This window comes from Mustela erminea, chromosome 10, assembly GCF_009829155.1.
Source record: "Mustela erminea isolate mMusErm1 chromosome 10, mMusErm1.Pri, whole genome shotgun sequence".
Taxonomy (NCBI): domain Eukaryota; kingdom Metazoa; phylum Chordata; class Mammalia; order Carnivora; family Mustelidae; genus Mustela; species Mustela erminea.
Window position 1 is genome coordinate 102,765,068 of NC_045623.1, and position 21,739 is coordinate 102,786,806.

At 44.2% G+C, this 21,739-nt stretch overlaps 1 protein-coding gene and 1 long non-coding RNA gene across 6 annotated transcripts in view; one reads left to right on the top strand and one right to left on the bottom strand.

The window, feature by feature from the left end:
- Positions 1 to 21,739, bottom strand: part of UBE4B (ubiquitination factor E4B) — a 121,963-nt gene that overhangs the window by 40,108 nt on the left and 60,116 nt on the right. Inside the window, exons 4-12 of one of the 4 annotated variants that reach the window (XM_032360940.1) lie at positions 18,733 to 18,820; positions 17,574 to 17,718; positions 15,536 to 15,764; positions 14,658 to 15,071; positions 13,763 to 13,909; positions 7,011 to 7,152; positions 6,040 to 6,140; positions 4,542 to 4,656; positions 518 to 601 (exon numbers count right to left, since the gene is read on the bottom strand). In XM_032360940.1, the coding sequence (XP_032216831.1) occupies positions 518 to 601; positions 4,542 to 4,656; positions 6,040 to 6,140; positions 7,011 to 7,152; positions 13,763 to 13,909; positions 14,658 to 15,071; positions 15,536 to 15,764; positions 17,574 to 17,718; positions 18,733 to 18,820 (1,465 nt within the window). Of the gene's footprint in view, positions 1 to 517; positions 602 to 4,541; positions 4,657 to 6,039; positions 6,141 to 7,010; positions 7,153 to 13,762; positions 13,910 to 14,657; positions 15,072 to 15,535; positions 15,765 to 17,573; positions 17,719 to 18,732; positions 18,821 to 20,300; positions 20,378 to 21,739 lie in introns of all 4 variants that reach the window. The other 3 variants (XM_032360943.1, XM_032360941.1, XM_032360942.1) reach the window with 3 other exon arrangements.
- The window catches only part of LOC116600715, a 46,065-nt gene continuing 35,746 nt past the window's right edge, over positions 11,421 to 21,739 (top strand). For both annotated transcript variants that reach the window (XR_004289771.1, XR_004289772.1), the window contains exons 1-2: positions 11,421 to 12,240; positions 17,557 to 17,742. This is a non-coding gene — a long non-coding RNA (uncharacterized LOC116600715). The remainder of the gene's footprint in view (positions 12,241 to 17,556; positions 17,743 to 21,739) is intronic.

Consider the following 21,739-nt stretch of genomic DNA (forward strand, 5'->3'; position numbering starts at 1 on the left):
TCTGTCAAATCTTTAAAAAAATAAAAAATAAAAGGAGACAGGAAGACTGGATATTTAAAAAAAAGATAAAAAAAAAAAAGAAAGTCCCTTCATAAAGCTGGGCTACTCTTCCTCGTATGACTGTCCTTCTCCTTGTATTTATAATAGTTTTTTTGTTTTTGTTTTTTTTTTTAAATAACAAAATTTCATCCTGATTACGGTATGCCTGTTGCCAGGAGGAGCAGAAGGATCCACCAAGAATCGTCTTTTTCCTAAGCTACAACATCAGGCCAAGAGCATTCCGGCGCTTGTATCATTGACTCCTGCCTAAGGCTCACATGCGCGGACTATGTCCTGGGCTGCTACCTCCCCGTCTTCACTGACGCATCCCTGCACACCAAATACTGTGCGGCCAGCACAGTGCTTTATGGTTTTAAGTGTGAAAACAAGGCTGATAACCTTAAAGAAAAGTGCATGTTAAAATCATCTGGGAGAAAGCGTTTACTGAACGGCTTAAAGAGAAAGAACAAAGGTTTACCATGAGGGGGTACTTGAAGTAGTCACTATCGAGGGAGCACTCTTTGGCAGCGAGGGCCAGGCCTTGTAAAATGGGGATAAAGATCTGTAAGGAAAAAAAAAATCAGAAATGTAAGTTTAGGAAAACGTAAGAACAGGAGGCGTGCTAAAATAAAGTGCTGAGTCTGAATGTCTCAGCATTTCCACCTTCCCCAAGGAAAAGCTGTTTTGTTTAGAAAGGAGTCTGGTATCCAGCCACGGAGTGTGGCTCTGTCCTTCCACGAGGCTAACCATAAAGTAATATATATAGCTGAATTTTCCGGAGTTAACAGGATCTGGCAAGCCCCAATTCTCTGGCAGGACTCCGAGTGACTCAACAGAAACTCACAACTTTTGAGGCTGCTATAGAAGTCCCCAAGGGTCCTCACTCTAGTCTACTAAATTCTCCACATCTCGACAATGACTATGTTTCCAATAACCAAGCAACTAGAATCTATAAAGAAACTGGACTAAATGTTCCAGTATCTTCTCAACTCTATCAGTATTTAAAAATACTCTCCCACTTCCTTCTGATTCTTTCCACTCTTCCCTATTTTGAAGAGAACAAGAAAAAGACGCCAGTAACGGATATTATCATCATTTCGTTAACTTTAATTACACAGAGCAAAGAGGTAGCTGGTAAATGTGGAGTACGCAAAAGAAAACTTGACTAGAATGACTTACCTCTGTTTGTAAAATGTATGCACGGACATGAAGCCAGAGCTCGAGGGCACCCGGATTTATTTTCCCAAGTTTACCATCAACACTAGGGCACCCTGTCACCATACACAATTTGCTCAGCGTAGCTCATCTACAAACGTCACCATGTACTCACTGACCGACTCACTTAGGGAGTTGGTTGGGATTCCAGACCAGTAACATTAAGGTGAAGATGGTATGAACAACAGCTGAAACCCCAAATGTCAACAAGTTGACATGGGAGTGCTCTATAAAGGCCCTAGGAAATCTGAAAAATTCCCTTTCCTACTAATTTCATCCCATTGTACTGTGTAGCCTGGTCATTTAAGAAGCCCAGGATTTAAAAAAATAAAAAAGAAAGAAAAAAAGGTGCTCTGGATTACAAAGTGTCTGTGGAGTGTCTTGAGGTAAAAAGATAGCTCTGGAAGAGATCATCCCAGTTTTTGCAACTCAAAACCATCAGGATAGAAGTAATATGCTGTCAGAAGCTGACTAAAAATGGACAGGTAAAGCTTAGGGGTGGTGATGGGCAGGTGACAATATTATAATCAGAAACACAAAACTGAAGTTCCCAAATCACCAAAATAAATTTCACAATTGGTCATCTAGAAAAATGTCAAAACTTTTTTCCAGAATGCTATAAAGAAAACATCTTAGTGTTTTCTAGTAGACTTATCCTCTTTTGCAGGTAGGATTTAATTTATAATAGACAAGACTAGCTGTAATATTTTTCAAATAGTCAAGCATTATAATATTCGTGTGACTTAATTTTTTTTTAAGATTTTTGTTTATTTATTTGAGACAGAGCACGAGCAGAGGGAGGAGCAGAAGGAGAGGGAGAAGCAGACTCCCCGCTGAGCAGAGAGCCTGATGTAGGGCTTGATCCCAGGACCCCAAGATCATGACATGAGCTGAAGGCAGATGCTTAACCACCTGAGCCACCCAGATGCCCCTGACTTGGGTATTTTAAACTATTCTCTTGTTTTCAAACAAACACCTTTGAGCAATGACAAAAAAATGTAAGTATTCATCTCCAATCCTAAATTCTAACTACTATTTATTTATTTATTATTATTTATTTATCTGTGAACATCTCAAACATTAAAAGGAGACGGAAGTTTCAAAGATTTATAGGTCAAATTTGCCAAACTCCTGGGGCGCCTGGGTGGCTCAGTGGGTTAAGCCTCTACTTTCAGCTCGGGTCGTGGTCTCAGGGTCCTGGGATCGAGCCCCACGTCGGGCTCTCTGCTCGGCGGGGAGCCTGCTTCCTCCTCTCCCTCTGCCTGCCTCTCTGCCTACTTGTGATCTCTGTCTATCAAATAAATAAATAAAATATTAAAAAAAAATTTGCCAAACTCTTCAGACAAAAAAGTGAAGTGCTGTTTTCCACTCACTCATCATTTCTCTCTAAGAAAAAAGCACATGGTAATGCAAAGACAGACAAGGAGTGATCAGGACTGAGTGGCAGAAGAGGCATCAGAATGCTATGATTAAAAAGAAACAGTGGGGGGCACCTGGGCAGCTCAGTGGGTTAAGCGTCCGACTCTTCGATTTTGGCTCAGGGCATGATCTCAGGGTTGTGAGATTGAGCCCCACACCCCGTGGGGCCTGCTTAAGATTCTCTTTGCCCCTACCCCTGTCTGCCCCAGCCCCCGGAGGAAAATAAAAACCAACAGTTGATGCACAACACTGCGAATGCACTAAAAGCCACTGGATTGGTTCGTTTTATGTTATGCGCATTTCATCTCAATTGAAAAAAAAGGGGTCACTTCACAACGTTTGTGTAAGTTTCTTTATGAGTAAGATAAGCATAACACAGCCCTTCCAGCTGATCACGGGGCCGATTTTACAGAGCTAAAGCTACTCTGGGTTCCTCAAATGATGTCTTGTACAACAGGGAGAGTGTTCTCATTTTTTTTTTTTTAAAGATTATTTTTTAAGTTATTTCCCACCCAATGTGGGGGTCGAGCTCACAACCAAAGATCAAGAGTTGTATGCTTCACTGACTGAGCCAGCCGGGTGCTGCAGAAAAGTACTCTAATTAATGCATATCACGTAAACAACAGATGGCTCCCCTTAAACCTTCCAAGATGGTTATTTATTCTCTGTTTTCTTTTCTTTTTTTTTTTTTTTAAGTAGGCTCCATGCCAAAGTGGAGCCCAACCTGGGGCTTGATCCCATAACTCTGAGAGCAAGACCTGAGTTGGACTGAGTCAGATGCTTAACTGACTGAGCCCCTCAGGAGCCTAACAGCTGTTTATTTTCATCAGAATTCATTTTTCTCTCTCCAGAGAGGAAAAGCTCACTATGCTGCCTTGAGTATTCCTGCAAGTCAACAAGACCATCATCTAAGAAAAGTAGTCGATGAATTCCTAACACGGTCATGACGCTTAACTAGGAGTTTTGCTTTGGGATTCTTCTTTTACTAACATTTTGAAAACTGCTAAAAACACAATTCCTGAGATTTCAAATTAATAGTTACAAATAATATTAGGTATAAAAAAATCAATCATATCACTTAGAGCTACTGCCTTTGTTCTGTGTAGAAAGAAACAATCATACGGTAAATTATAAGAAAGTGTCATAAAAATCCTTCCATCACCGGAAACGGCTTGTGTGAGAGCTGCCGTGGCAAAGTGTTCATGTCATGACACAGGCCGGAACACAGCGACCAAGCGTGATGCCAAAGTTTCACCTCAGAAGAAACATTTCGGACTAAATAAATAGCTTTATTCCTAAATATCCCAAATCTGCATTTTCACTTGACTTCACACAGTGGGATATAAAAACTGCATGAATACTTAATGAAAGAAGTAATTAGCAAGATATGAGACATCGTTCCCAGTTGAGTGGCGAGAAGACAAAAGATCCCGTCGGGTACGCAGACTGCACTGGGCTAATTTGGTCGCTGGTTTACTAATCTCCTTTTTGCAAACTTGGAGAACTAATTTTCGACATGACTCAACTGGCAAATGCACGTCATGTCGTGTGCCATCTCTTAGTATGCCTGTGTTGAAAGCACCTTGACATCAGGGACAGAGCCTCAGGTGACTTCTTACCTCTCAAGGCACTCAGCACTGCTTACAACACTCGCTGCCTGACGGCTTGAAATGGACAAATGATCTGAACCATGCAGCTGTCAATCTGGTTATCTCGAGAGAGAAATCTCAGGTAGATCTCTCTGAGCAATGAACACAAGTGTGTTCAAAATCTGAAACTGAAGTTTTCAGTATAGTGTCTTGAGAAATCAGCCTTGGCATAGAAGCTCCTAGGTTAAACGTGCCAGCGGCAAATTCACAAAGCCTCACCTGCTTGAACACTTCTTCATCCTGGTGAGTGGTCCGCACCAGCTCCTGCATGAAGCCATACGGGAGATTCCTGCACAGCATATACGGCACCAGGAAGGACGGCTGCTGCATGGACCTGCGAACCCACAAGAGGCAAACCGCGACAGCTCAGCTCATCAGTGTGTGACAATACGGCGCACGGGCTGTCACGCCAGCAGAAATGTCCAAACGTCAAACTTTAAATCTCTCAAATATTCCACACAACAATTTTGGCAAAAGACCAACCTTAAATTGTTCACCATCGCTTTTTGGTCTTTTGAATGAAGAGACTATAGAAAGTTTCAAAGAAGCCATCTTTTCCTACGGTCAAGCCCTTAAAAAATAAAGCATTACCCCCAAAAGGAAGCATTATAGGTCTCTTTTACTTATTTGTTTATGATGGAGCCAACTGAAAGGAAAAAGATCAGCGATGGGTGAGGACTTTTAAAGATTTTTTTTTTTTTTTTTAATTTATTTGACAGAGAGATCACAAGTAGGCAGAGAGGCAGGCAGAGAGAGAGAGAGAGGAGGAAGCAGGCTCCCTGCTGAGCAGAGAGCCCGATGCGGGACTCGATCCCAGGACCCTGAGATCACGACCCGAGCCGAAGGCAGCGGCTTAACCCACTAAGCCACCCAGGCGCCCGTGGGTGAGGACTTTTAAATAAAACTCTTGTTAATTTTAACCACAGAATATTTCTTGAGGTTTTGATCTTGATGATCTTGATGTTTATCCTTTCTTTCTTCTTCTTCTTCTTCCTTTTGAAGGTTTATTTATTTATGTAATCTCTATACCCAATGTGGGACTCAAACTCATGACCTTGGGAGATCAAGAGTTCCTCGCTCCCCTGACTGAGCCAGCCAGGTGCCCCCACCTTTTCCTTCTTTTTGACAAGTTTCAAACCCAGATGGTTCTGGAACAGAGAGTAATAGAAGAGAACCAGAACAAATAAATGTTGTGACTTTGCCATTTCTTCCTTAGGTGTTTTCGCATCACTTTTCCTTCCTTCTATTCCTTCAGATATTTAAGTAGAAGAAGTGAAATACATAAATACTCTTTTCACTGAACTCGAAACCTTGATGGAACCCTCCGAAACAATCAATAACGTAGTCTGTACTTCGGGGGGATTCCTGAACGAACTGCTCTCCCACTATTATTTATCACCGAGTAACAGAAACTGACTGTAGGATACATGGAAAGTGAGAACCTGCACATTTTCTTCAAAGCTCTCCCCTGATTTCCAGGAGCCTTGACGCTGACCTAGGTCAACAGCGGTCTAGAAGTAAAGCGGACAGAGAGTGTTTCATTTTCCTGGTGTTACAGAGAAAGAACGGGACCTCCTGGGTCATCCAGTCAACCCCTTTCATCTTGCAGGTGAGAAAGTGCGTTATCCAAGGTGAGGCAAGTCGGCCGGACAGCCCGACGTCTGCTGACAGACAGAGTCCTCTCCCTGCTACCCCGGGCGCACCCGGTTCCTCCTACCTTGGCTGCGTGAGGGACCCTTGCAGGACTAGCGCCGTATGAGATATGCACTGCGAGCGGATGTTGCTCAGAAGCTGGCTGACTGCCGGCTGGCTGCACGTCTGAAAGAGAAGGCCAAGGTCAGGACCGCAAAAACCAACAGAATACGCTTGCGCTGTTGAAAACGGACAAGAATCAGGAGACGTCCATCCCCAGGACGTGGCACACTTTTCTCTTGCTTGACTCATGACAAACAAACTAGAGTAACTATATCGTCCCCGTGTGCTGCCTCCGCCCAACTCCACAGTCAGAGCAGAGGGAGCGGGAGAGTGAGGCGCCCATGTTCTGCTTCCGCTAAGGTTCAGTGCGACAATCCCCGGAGAGGCCCGTCACAAATACGTAACTAACAGGTGGACAAGTGGACTAGTCTGGGAAACTAGAAGGGGACAACGAATACGGAAAGAAATAATAAAGTTGGCATGAAACAGGAGAAAAAGCACAGCTTCTGGAGTTTAAATCCCGTTTTTGTGACTTTTATGTGATTGCAGGCAATCACTCAGTGTCTCTGAGGTGCATTTGCCTCTTCGTACAGTAAAAACAGTTCCTGCCTACACTAGGTCAACCGAACAACCGTGACATCTGAGCTCCTACAGACGGAGCCCAGGGTCGGTGGTCCCTCCGTGAGCGGTTATTACCGCACTTGTCACAGTCTATCGGAAACTGTGAGGGCCATGGAAGACCCTGGTGGCAACGGCACTTGGCACCATCACTTCTTCCTGCCATGAGGACGTGCGTTCTGTGAGTTCTTTGTGTGTTTCATTCACTGCTAATGCCCTGAGCTCCCAGCACGGCGCCTGGCACATAACACATGCCGGAGAACCACTTCCCTCACTGAATAAGGGAAGAAATGTTCCCAAAGGGGGCAGATGATGATTTATCATAAAAATAACCAGGTTCTGATGGGTTTTTTAACTGGATCTGTTTCGTATTACCTTTGGTGCTTTTTTTTCCTCTATTCCAACTCGGTCAAAACACTCGATGAGGTAGTTCAGCATGTCTGTCTCCTTGCAGGTCTCAATGGTGAAATGGTCACTGTAGGAATCCCAGGTACTTGCCCCACCAGAGGCTCCCAAACTTCGGAGAAGAGAACAGAAAATTGGTGATTCTTACCTCTTCTCAATGAATCATTTTGACAGAGTTTGCATTTCTGTAGCAGAAAGCCCGTTAGGATCCCTGCACCCACGACAAAGCACAGACACCCATGCAGCCGAGGCCGGAGCGGATGCTCACGGCACCTGCTCCAAGTCCAGCAACAGGAACTCCTGCTAAACACCGTACTGACCTAAGAAGAGAGTTGGATCAGAGACCCAACACCTTATCTTACTGGGAATGGCCACTGACAAAGCCAGAAGGACTAGGAACTGTTACTGGGCTGGGCATTAGAAGGGCTAGCACATGGATTTAAATCAAACTGGCCAGCTTCACTCAAGCTGACTCGGAGGCGGAGACCAGGCGACGCTACTGCTGTCACTGAACTCAGCAGGAGTAAAGTAACGAGGGCGATCAAGAAGACCCCTTCTCACGACTTCTGGCATAACCTCAAAAGCCTTCAGCCAGCCTTTGGCAATAGGACCAGAGGAGGAGAACCTTCCAGTTACAGAAAGAAACATAAACCTACTTGTATTAACGTAAAAATTTCCAAAACTTTCCATGAAAAAGTCAAAGTTGTACAGTAAACACAAAACAAAAATCCTGTGTAGGATTATCCCAACTCGGGTTCTATTCCGGCTGTGCTGCTTGCCTGTCACCTGACCCTAGAATCTTCTCCTCTGCCGTGAGGCTTAAAGGAAACCAAACCGAAGTGCTTGGTAAAACAGAAGCAGGACACAGCACGAAGCACTGTTATGATTAGCAATTAACTATTCACCGAGACCAAAGCCAAACATTCTCTCAAGGGCTAGGTGTGAGGAAATGAAAGTGGAGATCAGCCATCAACAAGTCACAGACCAAATCTGATGTTTAGCTCACAAATTTATTCGATACACACGAAAGATACAAAGAGAGTAATCATGGCACCAGAGAGGCTAGGAATTTTGAAATGAAAAGGAAATGAGAAAGCATAAACTTAGCAAAAAAATTACCTATGAAAGATGACAACGGATGGGAAGAACAGCATGACCTTGAAAGGCCCACCCATGCCTACTTCCACTGGGACACACAATTAAAGGCTAGAAACCGACAGGACTAATAGGGATTGAGGTATTAACAACACATTATGCAGGTAGATGCATAGATATACATGACTAATTCTGGAATATATGCATAACTGACCTCAGAATTTTAGAAAAATATAGCTGACCCTTGAACAACACAGGGTTTAGGAGTGCCAACTCCATGCAACTGAAAATTGCATTTAACTTCTGATTCCCCAAAAACTTAATGACTAACAGCCTACTTTGCCTTACTAATAACGTAACAGTGGATTACCACGTATTTTGTATAGGTATCATATACTGTATTCTTACAGTATATTCTTAAATACTATTCTTAAGCTAAAAAAACCAAAATACTGTTAAGAAAACCATAAAGGAGGGACGCCTGGGTGGCTCAGTGGATTAAAGCCTCTGCCTTCGGCTCAGGTCATGATCCTGGGGTCCTGGGATCGAGCCCCGCGTTGGGCTCTCCGCTCCATGGAGAGCCTGCTTCCCCCTCTCTCTCTGCCTACCTGTGATCTTTCTCTGTCAAATAAATAAAATAAAAAATCTTAAAAAAAAAAAGAAAACCATAAAGAAGAGAAAATACATTTACAGTACTGCACTGTATTTATTGAAAAAAATCCACATATATGTGGATCTGTGCAGCTCAAACCCCTGGTGCTCAGAGATTTGACCTTGGAATTAAAGTATGGTATTAAAATTACAAAGATGAAAACAATGCCAGTTTTAAATCCAAGGCCTTCAGGCCAGAGTCTAGTAAATCTGAATTCCTACAATCTGCTCTACAGCTCTGACAGAACGGAGGAGAGAAGAAAGCACTGCGGCGGGGGGGCGGGTGACGACAAAAAGCAACCATGAGAAACACCAAAACTCACCCACAAATATGAGAAGTGTGGTGAATCCCCAAAAGTAGAAAGGGGAAAGGGAGGTATTTTCTTACGGTACCATCTCAGTTTCAAGCTCTCTGTGATTCTTTCCTCTTCTGTCTGATGTCAGCCCATTATTCACTGCACTTCCGAAGATGAACTTGACCAACACAGGCTTTCCCCAGACCCAACTAAGGTTAATTTTCCTCTGAGTGCCTCTCACAGAAAACAATGAAAACGGATCTGCCTCATGTTTAAAATGAAAATTTCAATTATACATCTCCTTGATAGTAAGACCCAAATTTTTCACATTTTTACACTTCTGATGAAAAGTGTCTTACATCTGATGCCGTTAAGTCCTTGCTAGCTGCAAAGGGTCAGTACCCACAGCCAGCATGCAAACACCTGCGTGAAGTCAGTGGGCTTACGCAGTGGCCACCAAAACTAGGGTCCATCCTCAGCTGACACATTCCACTGAATTTTAACTTAAAACACCTCAAAGCCAACTGAGGTATCTTCACAGCTGTTTCACTGAGACATGAAAAGTGACAATGTATGTAGAAGATTGTCTCATGCCAGGCAATGCAATGAAAGGCACCCAGAATATATTAGAGAATTTTCATAGCTAAAAGAAGTTCGTATATTTTGGTGATCATCTGTCAGACACCAAAAAACACTTTAGCTAACTCTCAAGAACAGAAAACGACTAAAAAAATGAAATAAAATTTAACCAAATAGGAAATGCAGAATAAGCTCCAGCATTTGTCCGTAGATTACTGATTTTAAGATTGGCCCTAAAGGTCGGGAAGTAAACCACGATCCTCTGGCATGAACAGTGGCCGGTCTCAACAACGCTTCACACAGGTCTCAATGATCAAAACGCAAAACGATCTTCAGGTTCAAGGTGAGAGCACCGGACTCCAATTTTGAATGCCACGCTGAAGGAGGCAGTGGTGTAGTGTTTGTGTGCATGTGTTCATGCTAGCAATAAACATCCTTAGAGTTTTAAAATAACATTTCATTTTCCCCTAAACAAGTTATTCTGAAAGTCATGATGCTTTTAACAACTGTGACACATGGAATACCACATTGGAAATATGTCACATTCCAGTCCTGTGAGTATCTACAAACTTATACCTCCTTCTGGGAGAATGTGTGAGCCATTTTCTGGTAACTACATCAACAGTCCAATTTAACAAACTGATTACTTCCCATAATAGAAATAGACCTGAATCCTTCTGGGGAGCCAACGTGCATGAGATCTGCGCAAGCCGAATCCCATTTGAAATGTACCGAGAAAACATGTTCCTTGGTAATTTCTTCTATAATGGCATGAATAATCTCTCTCCTATGTAACCCACTTTTTTGAATGCAGACTTGAGAATGCTGTGTTTTCTCAGTGCAAGGCAAAGTCAGAGCAGTGGGGTTCGAGCAGTGTGAATTCACTGAACAAATGTTCACGGCGTGCCGTGTATTCCAGGCGCTGTTGTAGGCTCTGGGGGCAGCACACGGAATGGAACAGAGCCTGCTGGTACGGGGATTACACTCTAGAGCAGGGGACAGTCCAAAACAATACAGGAATGCTATGAAGAACAACGAAAGCGGAGCATGGTGACAGAGACGGGCAGTAAGTATGCGTGTGTGCTTTATATCACGTGTACTCTGACCCTCTGGGAGGGTGGTCTGTAGGCGGGGACCTGTGGGCGTCAGGGCAGTCATCTTGGGGACAGCTGTCCAAAGAGAGGAAGTAAGCGTGAAGACCTAAGGCATCAGTGACGATGCCAAGTGAGGTCAAGAACAGGGTGGCAAGAGGCTACCTGGGTGGCTCAGTTGGTTGGCCAACTGCCTTCGGCTCAGGTCACTATCCCAGAATCCCAGGACTGAGCTCCCAGTCCTGCATTGGGCTCCCAGCTCCGTGGGAAGTCTGCTTCTCCTTCTGACCTTCTCCCCTTTCATGCTCTCTCTCTCACTCTAATAAATAAATAAAATCTTAAAAAAAAAAAAAAAAAAAGAACAGGGTGGCAAGCAGCAGAAGGTGTAGGAGAGGGGAGGCACGTGAGGTTGGAAAGGAGGAATGCACGCGTGCGTGTGGTATGTGCACGTGTGTGTACATGAGACCAAGGGTCTCGTGGGTCAGGGCAAGGCTCTGCGTTTTACTCTGTGTGAGCAGGGACGTCACTGGACGGTCTGGAGACACACATGGTGGGAGTGTGTCCATGTTTCATCTCCAAGCAGTGACGGGCCGCAGAAACGAAAGGGTAAATGGGACCATCTTTTACCATTTGCTAATTGTCCCTTTCTCTATTCACACCGGTTCCCGACCCTGAAGATTCCGCCTCCTTCACGGAAATATCTGAGCAGTTACAAATAGATTTCTTTCCCAGCAAACACTTGGAAAAACTTTCCTCAGAGCAAATGCGATGTTATCTTCAGTACAAGACGATTCTCTCACTTTGCTTGTTCCGCTGCTGCATCAGGTCAATCCTCGGAATTCAAAAAGCTCCTCTCACAGAGGGCTACAGGACGTCACAGGAGCCAGGTTCTGCCTTTCTTAAGTTAATCCTCCTCATCCCCACCACAGATAATTAACACTGGAACGTGTGTCCCAACTACTGTAACCTGTCAGCGCCACCAGGCGAGCAGGACAGGGGGCCGGAGGGGGACAGATGCGGCCCGTTGCTCCTTCTACAACACTCATCTCACCCGGCAAGGCGCAGGTGCAGAAACTGCTCACCTGAATGTAAATGAAATTCTGGGAAGATGGACTGGCAAGAAAATACCTGGTCCTTCCTGATCACTCAAATTAACAAGGTTTTTTGTGACCCCCTCTTGGTTTTGGCCCTACGTGCACTCTTGAGTGCCTATTTGCTTAATCAGTTATGTATTTTTCTACATCCTCTCACATTCTGCTTGAAAGCGATTCAGGAAGTTAAGAAGTTGCCAAAATCTGGAGAGATCAGATTCCATTTTAACAGCCAGCAAAGGACCTGCCAACTGAATGGAATTTTGTAATTACCGAGTAAAAGGCTGGCACTTCCTTGCCAAGAACAGAGTAAAAGCATGAACACTGAGGAGCGAGGGAGCCAGTGAGGGCGAGAACAGCACGAGCACTACCGCGAGCACAGCGTGGGGCGCGGCAGGTGAGTTCCGGACTCGGGCCTTGCCGCGTACTTAGTTACGCGACTGACCTCCCTGTCCCCCGGGTTCCTTATGGTAGCTGGGAGGGCCGCTGTGAGGACAGAGGGATAATGTGTGCAGAGTGCTGGCACGGGGTCTGGCCCACGATACTCAGTATTTAGAGCTATCATTACACAGTTATTTCCCGTTGTAGCTGCCGAATCTAGATCAGAGACGAGGCTGGGATGCTAGGAGCCCAGTGCTAGTAAAAGCAGCACACAATCTGGTACCTTCATGAGCGCAAGCTGGAGATAAATAGGCCAGGGAGAGAGAGCATTTCTCTCACCATTTACAGTAAAACCGATTAACAAAGCACTTCCATCATGTACAGAAACGGATTCCTAAAAAGGATGCCTGCTGCATTACTGTAATCGCGCAGCAGGATTTTATCCACGTGAAAAAGACACTTCCACCTTCGGGAAATTTACTTGAGAAACAGTAACACAACGTTCAACCCAATACAAATATCAACCTTCCTGAATCGATATCCAACCCTGCACCAGCATTCCTTTCTCTCTTTATGTACTCTCTCTAATGTTTCTTCTGAACGCTGTCAAATTTAATGAAGTGTACCTAAGGCCTAGTGCCGTCTCTATTTAGAACCCGGAGTTATTTTTGAACAGTGCTGAGCACAAATACCAAATCAGTCCAGTGGAAACTTCAATTTAAGAGCAAAATCGTAAGACAATGAGTCAGAGGTTCAGAAGGAAGGTGCTATTATATCTTCTTGCCCAAAGTCACCTAGAGAACCCAAGCAGTCTTTTTTCACACGGCTTCCGGGGGTGTGGGGGAACATTCAGCAGCATCACGAACTAAGTGTCAGCCTTGACTGTCATTCCAGAGGCTGTCTAAACAAGGATCTAGCTTCACCGCGGTCAAGGAGGTGATCAGTGAAATTTAAGGTTAGAAGTGGAAGCAGAATCAGTTATACCACACGGGATGGCCCCACACACTCTTAAATAGATTGCCACACCCGGCTGGGGCAGAAGAGGGGGAAACACACACACACACACACACACACACACACACACACACACACACGTACACAGCCCCATTGCCATTCCTAAGTAGCAGCAGTCCATGCAACCGCACGTAAGGAAACATGCCCCCACAGTGTACGGTTTGCTCACATCTGGCAGCTTAAAAGAAAACCCGCCATAGATGAACAAAGGGTCCCTCATTTCAGACCTTAGGCTTGATGACTCATCTTTAATCTGCTGTTTGTGTCTCTGATAAATGATTACACATAAGCGTTCCTCCAACCTTACCAGGCAACAACGAGGAAGACTTTCCTAGGTGCCACTTTACCCTAGGGTAAGGTCCTAACGCCTCACTCCATGCAAGCTCGCCACATCCTGCCTCTCCAGGCCGTCTCGTTTGACCTGCCCTGTTTAAGATTCGAAGCACGGCCCTAGTGAGGGCTTATAAAAGTTAGTTCCTAAGCACCTATGCACATGCAGGGGTGAGACTCCATTCCTCCGATACCTGGACCCAAACTGGACACAAGAAAACTCATCACCACCACCACCACCTTCATCATCACCATCACCATCACCATCTTCTTCTCCATCTTCATCACTACTGTCGCCAGAAAGCGCGAGGAAGAGGAAGGAGAGAGGACTGTCGTACATACTACCACAACAGAAGCAAAAAAGGTCATCAGGGAACAAAGGAAAAAACAAGAAGTGGAAATCTTTTGTAACTACTATCGCTTTTTAATTAAATGTTATGCTAAAAGTTCTGGTTACGGACATGCAGAAAAACAATTCATCTCAATGACAGAAAGACGCAGGTACATGGTGGGGGGCCAAGCACACTGGATTAGTGGCATTCTGTTAGGGCTCCTTTCCAACAGGCTCAAATCAAAGGGTCAAGGCACAAGCACGGGCCCAGACCAGTGGTCAGAGGTAAGGGACACAGGCCCAGACTTGCTCCCGCCACCCCGGGGGCTAACTGTATTCCAACTATGATCGACCACAGTACGGAGGGCTAAAAAGTGCTCTGTGAGCCCCAACTCTCAAGTCGAACTGCCCACAGCCTCTGGACCTCATCTGTAAAGAGCAATGACACATGAACTGGATTTCAAAAAATGGAAAGTGACTCCTTTTTTTTTTTTTTTGGACAGGAAGGAGGAAGAGTGAGGGGTAAGAACAGACTAAGGGACGCACAATGGACACCCACAACTTCAGGTTATCAAAGCCTGGCAGAAGCACGGACTTGGGTGCGAGCCTACCAGACTGGTTACACACACGGGTTAATAACCCCAAACAGGGAAACACATGTAACTGAGGTCAGCGTCACACACCAGTCCTTCCAAAGCGAGTTAATCGCCTCTCCCTGCACTGCAAACACGTACCCAGCTCTCCTGCTGAATAAATACCTAGGAGAGATCCTTAGGGCTGAGGGACGTCTGCTTGCAGCACTGGGCGAGGCGGCCAGGGAAGGTGGCCCTAGGCTGCTGGGTCTCTGTCTGGGAGAGCTGGCGGGCACCGCTTGAAGGCTACTAGCGAGGGCGGGGAGGCTGGGCGAGCTGGACAGAATGGAGATGCCCGGGGACCGCGGGGTAGGAGAAGTTGAAGACCCCCACGGGTGGGTGACGGTGTAGGGGCGATACCGTGGAGATGAGGGCTGGCTTCCTGCGGCAGACCCAGGAGCCGCGGCGTGCGGGCTGAGGGAAGTGGCGGGCCCGGCCGTCGGGCCGGCTGCACGGGCAGGGGAGGAGGCAAAAGACGGACCCCTCACCGGCGCCGAGCTCCAGAAACCTGAACGGGGCGCTGGGCTAGTTTCATAGAGGCTGAGTCAGTTGAGAAAGAGAGGAAAGAAGAGAAAATTGAAGACACACTTGAGGTAAATCACTAAAACGGAAACTAGTCACGCTTTTAAAGAACAGTATGATGACACTTCGTATCTCTAAACATGCAGGTGTACGAATCTCTCAGATACTCATCTAAATGGTTATAATCTGACTTCCGTGCCCATCTTGAGGCTACATTTACAGTAGATAAAGCCTCCTTTCCAGAGAATAATGTACTATATCCAGCCATTTGCTTCTAAACTTTACCAACAGCCTCACCACGGGAAGCCAGACAACCCTATCTGGAAAAGGCAAGCTCTCCAGCCACGACGGAGTGCCCCCACCCAAATACAACACATGCCGCCCTGTGACTGGCAAAGGCCCTTGAGGGAGCGGTCCCTGCCCTCACACACTTCCTGGCTGTTCTACTACCGAGCTCACTCTGCACAAGGAACCGCACTGACCTAGAGAAAGAGCTGGCACCGAAGGAACCCACGCCGCAGAACATGGGGCTAGTTCCTGGGTTGGAGCCGGTAGCGAGCATGAGATTTCTGTCTGGTGACCGAGCTGCCGCTGCAATTGGCTGTGACGTGGCCGTCAGACTGGCAAAGGGATTTTCATCTCTGGTCTGAGCAGACATCATTAGCACTTCCATTAAAATCTGGCCAATCAAGTCCTTAAAATCAGAGAACACTGTTGGAAAGGCAGAATAAAGAAGAGGTTACAATGCTTCTTCACATACACAGTCCTTGAATCAGCCAAAGGGAACCAGAGGGTCAGTGTGGTGTCCAGACTGGATTCTGAAACAGTAAGAGGACACTGCGGGAAAACCGGTGAAATCCAAACGAAGCCCAAGTTCAGATAACAGTAATAACTTAGTTCTGACAAACAGACTATGGTTACATAAGATGGAAACATTAGGGAAACTGGGTGAATGGCGTATGGGAACTGCTGCCACGATCTCCAAAACTCTTCTGTAAAATTGTGCCGAAATATAAAACATATTTAAAAAAAGAAAAGAAAAGAAAATTGGAGCGCACCCAAAGAGAATCACTGCTCATATATATTATCTGTGTAACTACAGAGATTTGTTTATCGTACTAGAAACAAAGCTGGGTTCACATTTCTTCACCTACCAATGTATTATGCAGAGTAAAACCACTAAATGCCAGGTTCAAAATCTTTTACGAAGGTTCTAATATTTAGTCACCATCTGGCCTTCTGGAACAAATTCTATTTTCTAACTCCTTCCTTATTCTTCGAAGCTCCCAAATGCTTTACCGCAGGTCTTCAGATACATTTTAAATATCACTAAATACATGAGAGCTGTAACACTGTAAACCTTATCTGATCTGGCTATTAAAAATAGTCACTTATATATGTACAAGACAGATTTAAGAATTCTAAGGTTTACAATAAGAAAAATAACAAGGGGGTGCCTGGGTGGCTCAGCCAGCTAAGCACCCGCTCTTGTTTTAGGCTCAGGTCATGATCTCAGGGTTGTGAGATCGTCAGGCTCCTTGCTCAGCGGGGAGTCTGGTAGAGAGTCTTGCTCTCCCCCCGCCCCACTTGCTCACTCTCTTTCTCTCTCTGTACTGAACATTTCGTTAAAAAGTAGCTATTACTTTAAAAAAAAAAAAAAAAAGAAGACGAAGAAGAAGTGGTGGCAGGCTTTTGAAACACAGGCTCACATCTTTAACCATAATAACAATAAGATCCCAGTAAAATCAGAAGTGAACTACCCATAGGCCAGGAACATGGGGGACTTTTCTTGCCAGGGAAGATGGGCAGCACAAAAAAGGGCAAGACAATCTTCTTTTCATTTCACTCATTTAAAGTACCTCTACAGAGGGATTATTAAGTGCCAGGCACACTTCTAGGCACCAGGAATACATCAGGGAGCAAGGTCATGGTCGAGTGACATGAAAGGAACACACAGCACACCACCCCATCTCTCCCGCATTCCAAATGACTTCTGTAAAAAGAAGAGTGTCAGTGCCCGAAATGCTGCAATCTTGCTAGAAGTTTTACTGCTTTGTTACAGAAGTGCGGTTTAGGGTAGCCTCTTAAAATAGAATCCTGGAAACACAGCAAAATATCAATGTTTTAGCCTGCTAAGCAATTTGATCAAGATTTACTCCACGGTCTGCACATGACCTGATCGGCACTTCAAGCAAGTACAGGTCATCCGAGCACCTCGCCCAGCACCCCTGGAGACCGTCCAGTGGACTCCTACTTATTAGAGACATTAACTTCAACTCTGAAATAATGGAGAACGTTAACTTATTTATAGAGTTTTCTGCTAGAGAAATCATGAAAGTTGAAAAAAAAATGGTTTATCAGTAAGATCCGTGGACAGTGGCCAAACAGCAGTGTCCTCATCAAGAACTCTATCTGTAGTCAAAACACTTAACCCCAAAGCAAGAGAAAGTGAGTGTGGGTAACAGAAGGGCAAAGATATGACACTCTTGTTTTCTCTTAACAGTGAAGCTAGATTCCTACCTTCTTTTGGGTTCTGCTTAAATTGTGCAGAAAGAGAAGAAAGAAAGATGACATCTCTGTCCCGGTCCTTCCAGGAGACGCGGAAGATCTTACAGACCAGCTGCAAGGCCTGCTCTTCGGACACTTCTGAACCCGAGGAAGGCTCCTTGTGAGGGAGAAGATTTGCAGGGTAAGTTCAAGTCACTCATTTATTAATCGGGATATTTTAGAAATGCATACGACTGTTCACCCACTGACTAAGGGGAAAATAAGCTTGTTACTCTGACTTCAGCACCACATGGAGGTTTCATCCGCTTACAACTCTCTACAGAGGTGGACAAAGGAGCAGGGACATTACTGCAATCACCAAGGGAGGAATTAGATAAAGGATGCATATACGTCCTGTTCGTTTCCTTTCCCGAACGCCAAAGAACCAGGATAACATCAGCACAGAACTCATTTTCATCCAAAATCTTTTCCAGAATTTAATGTTACTCACTAGTTTCTGTCACAGATAAAATATCATGTATATAAAAGAATTCTGGAAACACGTAAAAACTCTACAAAATAAAGCATCGCGCCACTAGAAGGCCACAGTCCAACAGGTGACCACCCCTTGCTGCGGAACACTCCTGATCACCACACCAGAAGGGACGCAACGGTCTCTGCCAGGTCTACCCCCAGGACACCCGCCAAAACAGAACAGGTCTTTCTCGCTAACTATAGGGAACTAAGCTCAGATGGTAACAAAATATAAAGACCTCGTATTTTACATGAGCTTCTAAGTGCTACTGGACTTCCCGTATTCTTGCTTCAATTCCCAGCCATTTTCCTCTGAATACTACGGAAGATCTGATGACCTACTTGCATAAGCAAAAGACCAACAGAAAAAGTTCAAATTAGCGCTAAATTCCTTCTCATTACCAACTCCATCTACTGACAAAAATATGGGTCTGAAACCAAGCTAACTGCAGGATCTGCCCGGATGAAAGAAGTGCAATCTTAGAGCAATCTTAGCTACCCATTTCTCCTCCCAAAAAGAAAAAAAAAAAGAGTCACCTCAACAGAATTTGCTGACCTGGGGCAGCTCACTCGGATCAACAGTGCAGATGGGAGAACCAAAAGGGCATTTATATTACCTGTTCTACAAACAGAAGCAAGGGCTTCATTTCTTACCAACCTTATCGCTGAGGCTCCTCTTTTCTCTTCGATCGTTTTCATCAACCTCCATATTTTCAATTCCTGAATCCACATCCACCTGGGACATGCTTTAAGTATAAAAGACAAATAAGCCTTTTACCTTTTATAAATCCACCCAATGTCATAGCTCCTGGTTGAGGAGAAGTTCTTAACTATCAGTCAAAGTTAGTCAAGAAGACAAAAATAATAAAGCAAAGAAGTCAAAATCAGTCAAGAAGGCAAAATAATAATAAATATTTTCTCTGATTGACTTTTAAGAGCTCTTCATATACTAAGATGTAAACATTCTGTCTTTACACTTGCTGGAGATATTTTTCCTAAGTTGGCATTTTCTGAGGCTCACTTTCGAAAGCAAATTAGAGGTTATTTTCTGTACATATCATTTTTAAATGGCACATATACATACAATCAGAGCCTGATTACAAAAATCTGGTCAAGCACATATATTAATTTTTCCCACATTAAATAAATAATTTTCCCAGCACCATTTATTGAAAAGAGCATCCTTTTTATGCTAATATGAAATCACCTCTCACAGGTCCAGTAGCCATGTATACAAGTATGGGTCTTTTTCTGGATATTCATTTCTGTTCCATTAGATAATCTGCCTGTCCCCGAACAAAAATTACTCTATCTTACTTCTAATACTTCACAGTCAATCTTGATATCTGCTGGGTCAATGTCTCCACCTTACTCTCCTACTTCAGGAGAGTCTTAGCCATTTTTGGCCTCTGGCTCATCCCCACATACTTAAGAATCAGCTCTACAGATTTCTTAAAAATCCTGTTGGTATTTTCACTAGAATTTTATGGACTCTTGAGATCAAACTGGGAGAAAGGATTTCATTACATTCTTGAGTCCATAATAAGCATCTCTCTCCAAGTTTTTAGATCTTCTTCAAGGTCTTTCAATAAATCTTTTTACACAGGGTCCACACCTAGCACGGAGCCCAGTGCAGGGCCTGAACTCACAACCCTCAGATCAAGACCCGAGCAGACATCAAGAGCCAGCCATTCAACTGACTGAGCCACCCAGGCACCCCTGGTCTTTCAATAAACTTTCACTGTTTTCTCTCCAAGTCTTTCTTTTGCTAAATTTATACCTAGGTACCATATGTTTTTAAATGAAATTGGGAATGGTACCTCTTAAAAATTAAGTTTTCTAATTTCTTGTTGCTAGTCCATAGTAATACAACTCTGAGACCTCTGAGAAACAACTTATTTACTTACACATAGGATTTACTAGGTAGAACACCATTTCTTCTCCAAATAGTAACTACTTCGTTTCTTCCACTCTAACCTTTATTTGATCGCACTGGGTAGGATCCCCGTGTCGATCAGACATAAAAAGAGCGAGCAGCCACCTTTGTTCTTTTTCCTGATTTTAAAGGGAGTGTTTCTAATTTCTCACCCCAGACTATGAGAGTTGCTGTAGTTTCTTGAGAGACGTCCTTTGTAGTAGTCAGAATACGGTAGGCTATGCTGTGGTCACACACACACACTTGGAAATCTTAGAGGCTTAACACTCTAATGGTTATTTCTTGCTTACGCCAAGTCTGGTGAGAGTGAAGCATCCTTACTCCATCTTTAATCTATGCCATCTGCAATACACAGCCTCCAAGGTCACTGGAGCAAGAGAAGAGAGGGGCGGAGGAGGGATCGGCTCAACTGCCTTCACCCAGAAGGGACACATGTCACTTCCACTCACAGTCTACCGGACAAACTAGTCACTTGGTCCCCGTCTACTCACTGAACTCTGTCTCTGCCATATCGCTAATTCAGGAGGCACCTTTCTGTTTCCTGTCTGCGAAGATTCTTATCACGGACTGAGGCTTTTATAAAACTTTTCCAACTACCAAGATTATACGGCTTTTCTCTTCCATATACAACGTGCCGAATGATATTCATAGATTCACTAATGCTATACCCTTGCACGCTTGAGATAAACCCAAGTTGCTCATGTTATGTTATTACTTTAAACTTATAACTGAAATATCCGTACGGACCTAACCACGGATGACGTTGCGTGTTTGGCTGAATGAAGCTTCGCAAAAGAAACATACTGATGTAATCAGCACCCGCATCAAGAAACAGAGCATTACCAGCACTCCAAGAGCACCCGATGACCCTTCCACAACCAAGCAAGCCCACAGTAACCGCTATCCTGGCATCCAGTCCCACAGAAGCTTTGTCTGCTGCTTATGTGTTGTAATATTTGATTTGTCAGTATTTCAAGATTTTTGCAAGTACATTCATGAACATGATTACCATGTAATTTTTTTCTTTTATATTATTCTTGTCTGGTTTTGATATTAAGGTCCTACAAGCTTTGTAAATTGGGTCGGTAACTATTCCCTATTTTTTAAGATTATCAGGAAAAATTTGTGTATAACTAGAATGGCAGAATCTGCCCATAAGATTATACGAGCGAGGGGCTTACTTTGGAAAATTTTAAAATACTGATTCGATTTATTTCATTGGTTTTTGATCATTCAGGTTTTCTCTTTCCTCTTGAGTCAATTTTAGGAGAACATTTTTCCAGGAATTTGATTTTCATCCAGATTTTCATGTTTATTTGCATGTTGCGCATTCTATTTTTTTCACAGAATTCTCTTTTTTAATAACGAACATGACCGAGATCCCCTTTCTATGCAGGCATTGTTCTAGCTGTCAGAGAGCTCGAGGGACCAACAAAAGGGACAAAACGACCCCTGTGTCATGGAGCTTACCTTCTAGTTAGAGGGAGAAAGACACCAATGAACATAATAAGTGAAACATATCGTACAACGATAACTGCTATGGAAAAATTAAGGAAAGGGCAACTGAGGGTGCAGGCCTTTCCATTTTAAATGGGGTGAGCCTCCCGGAGAAATGCCGCATGAAAACAGACCAGAGAGGGGTCGGCCATGCACATATGCAGGGAAAGAGTCTTCCCAGAAAAGGGTTTTTATTTCTGAGACTTACTTATATTCTCTTTTTCTCCGTTTC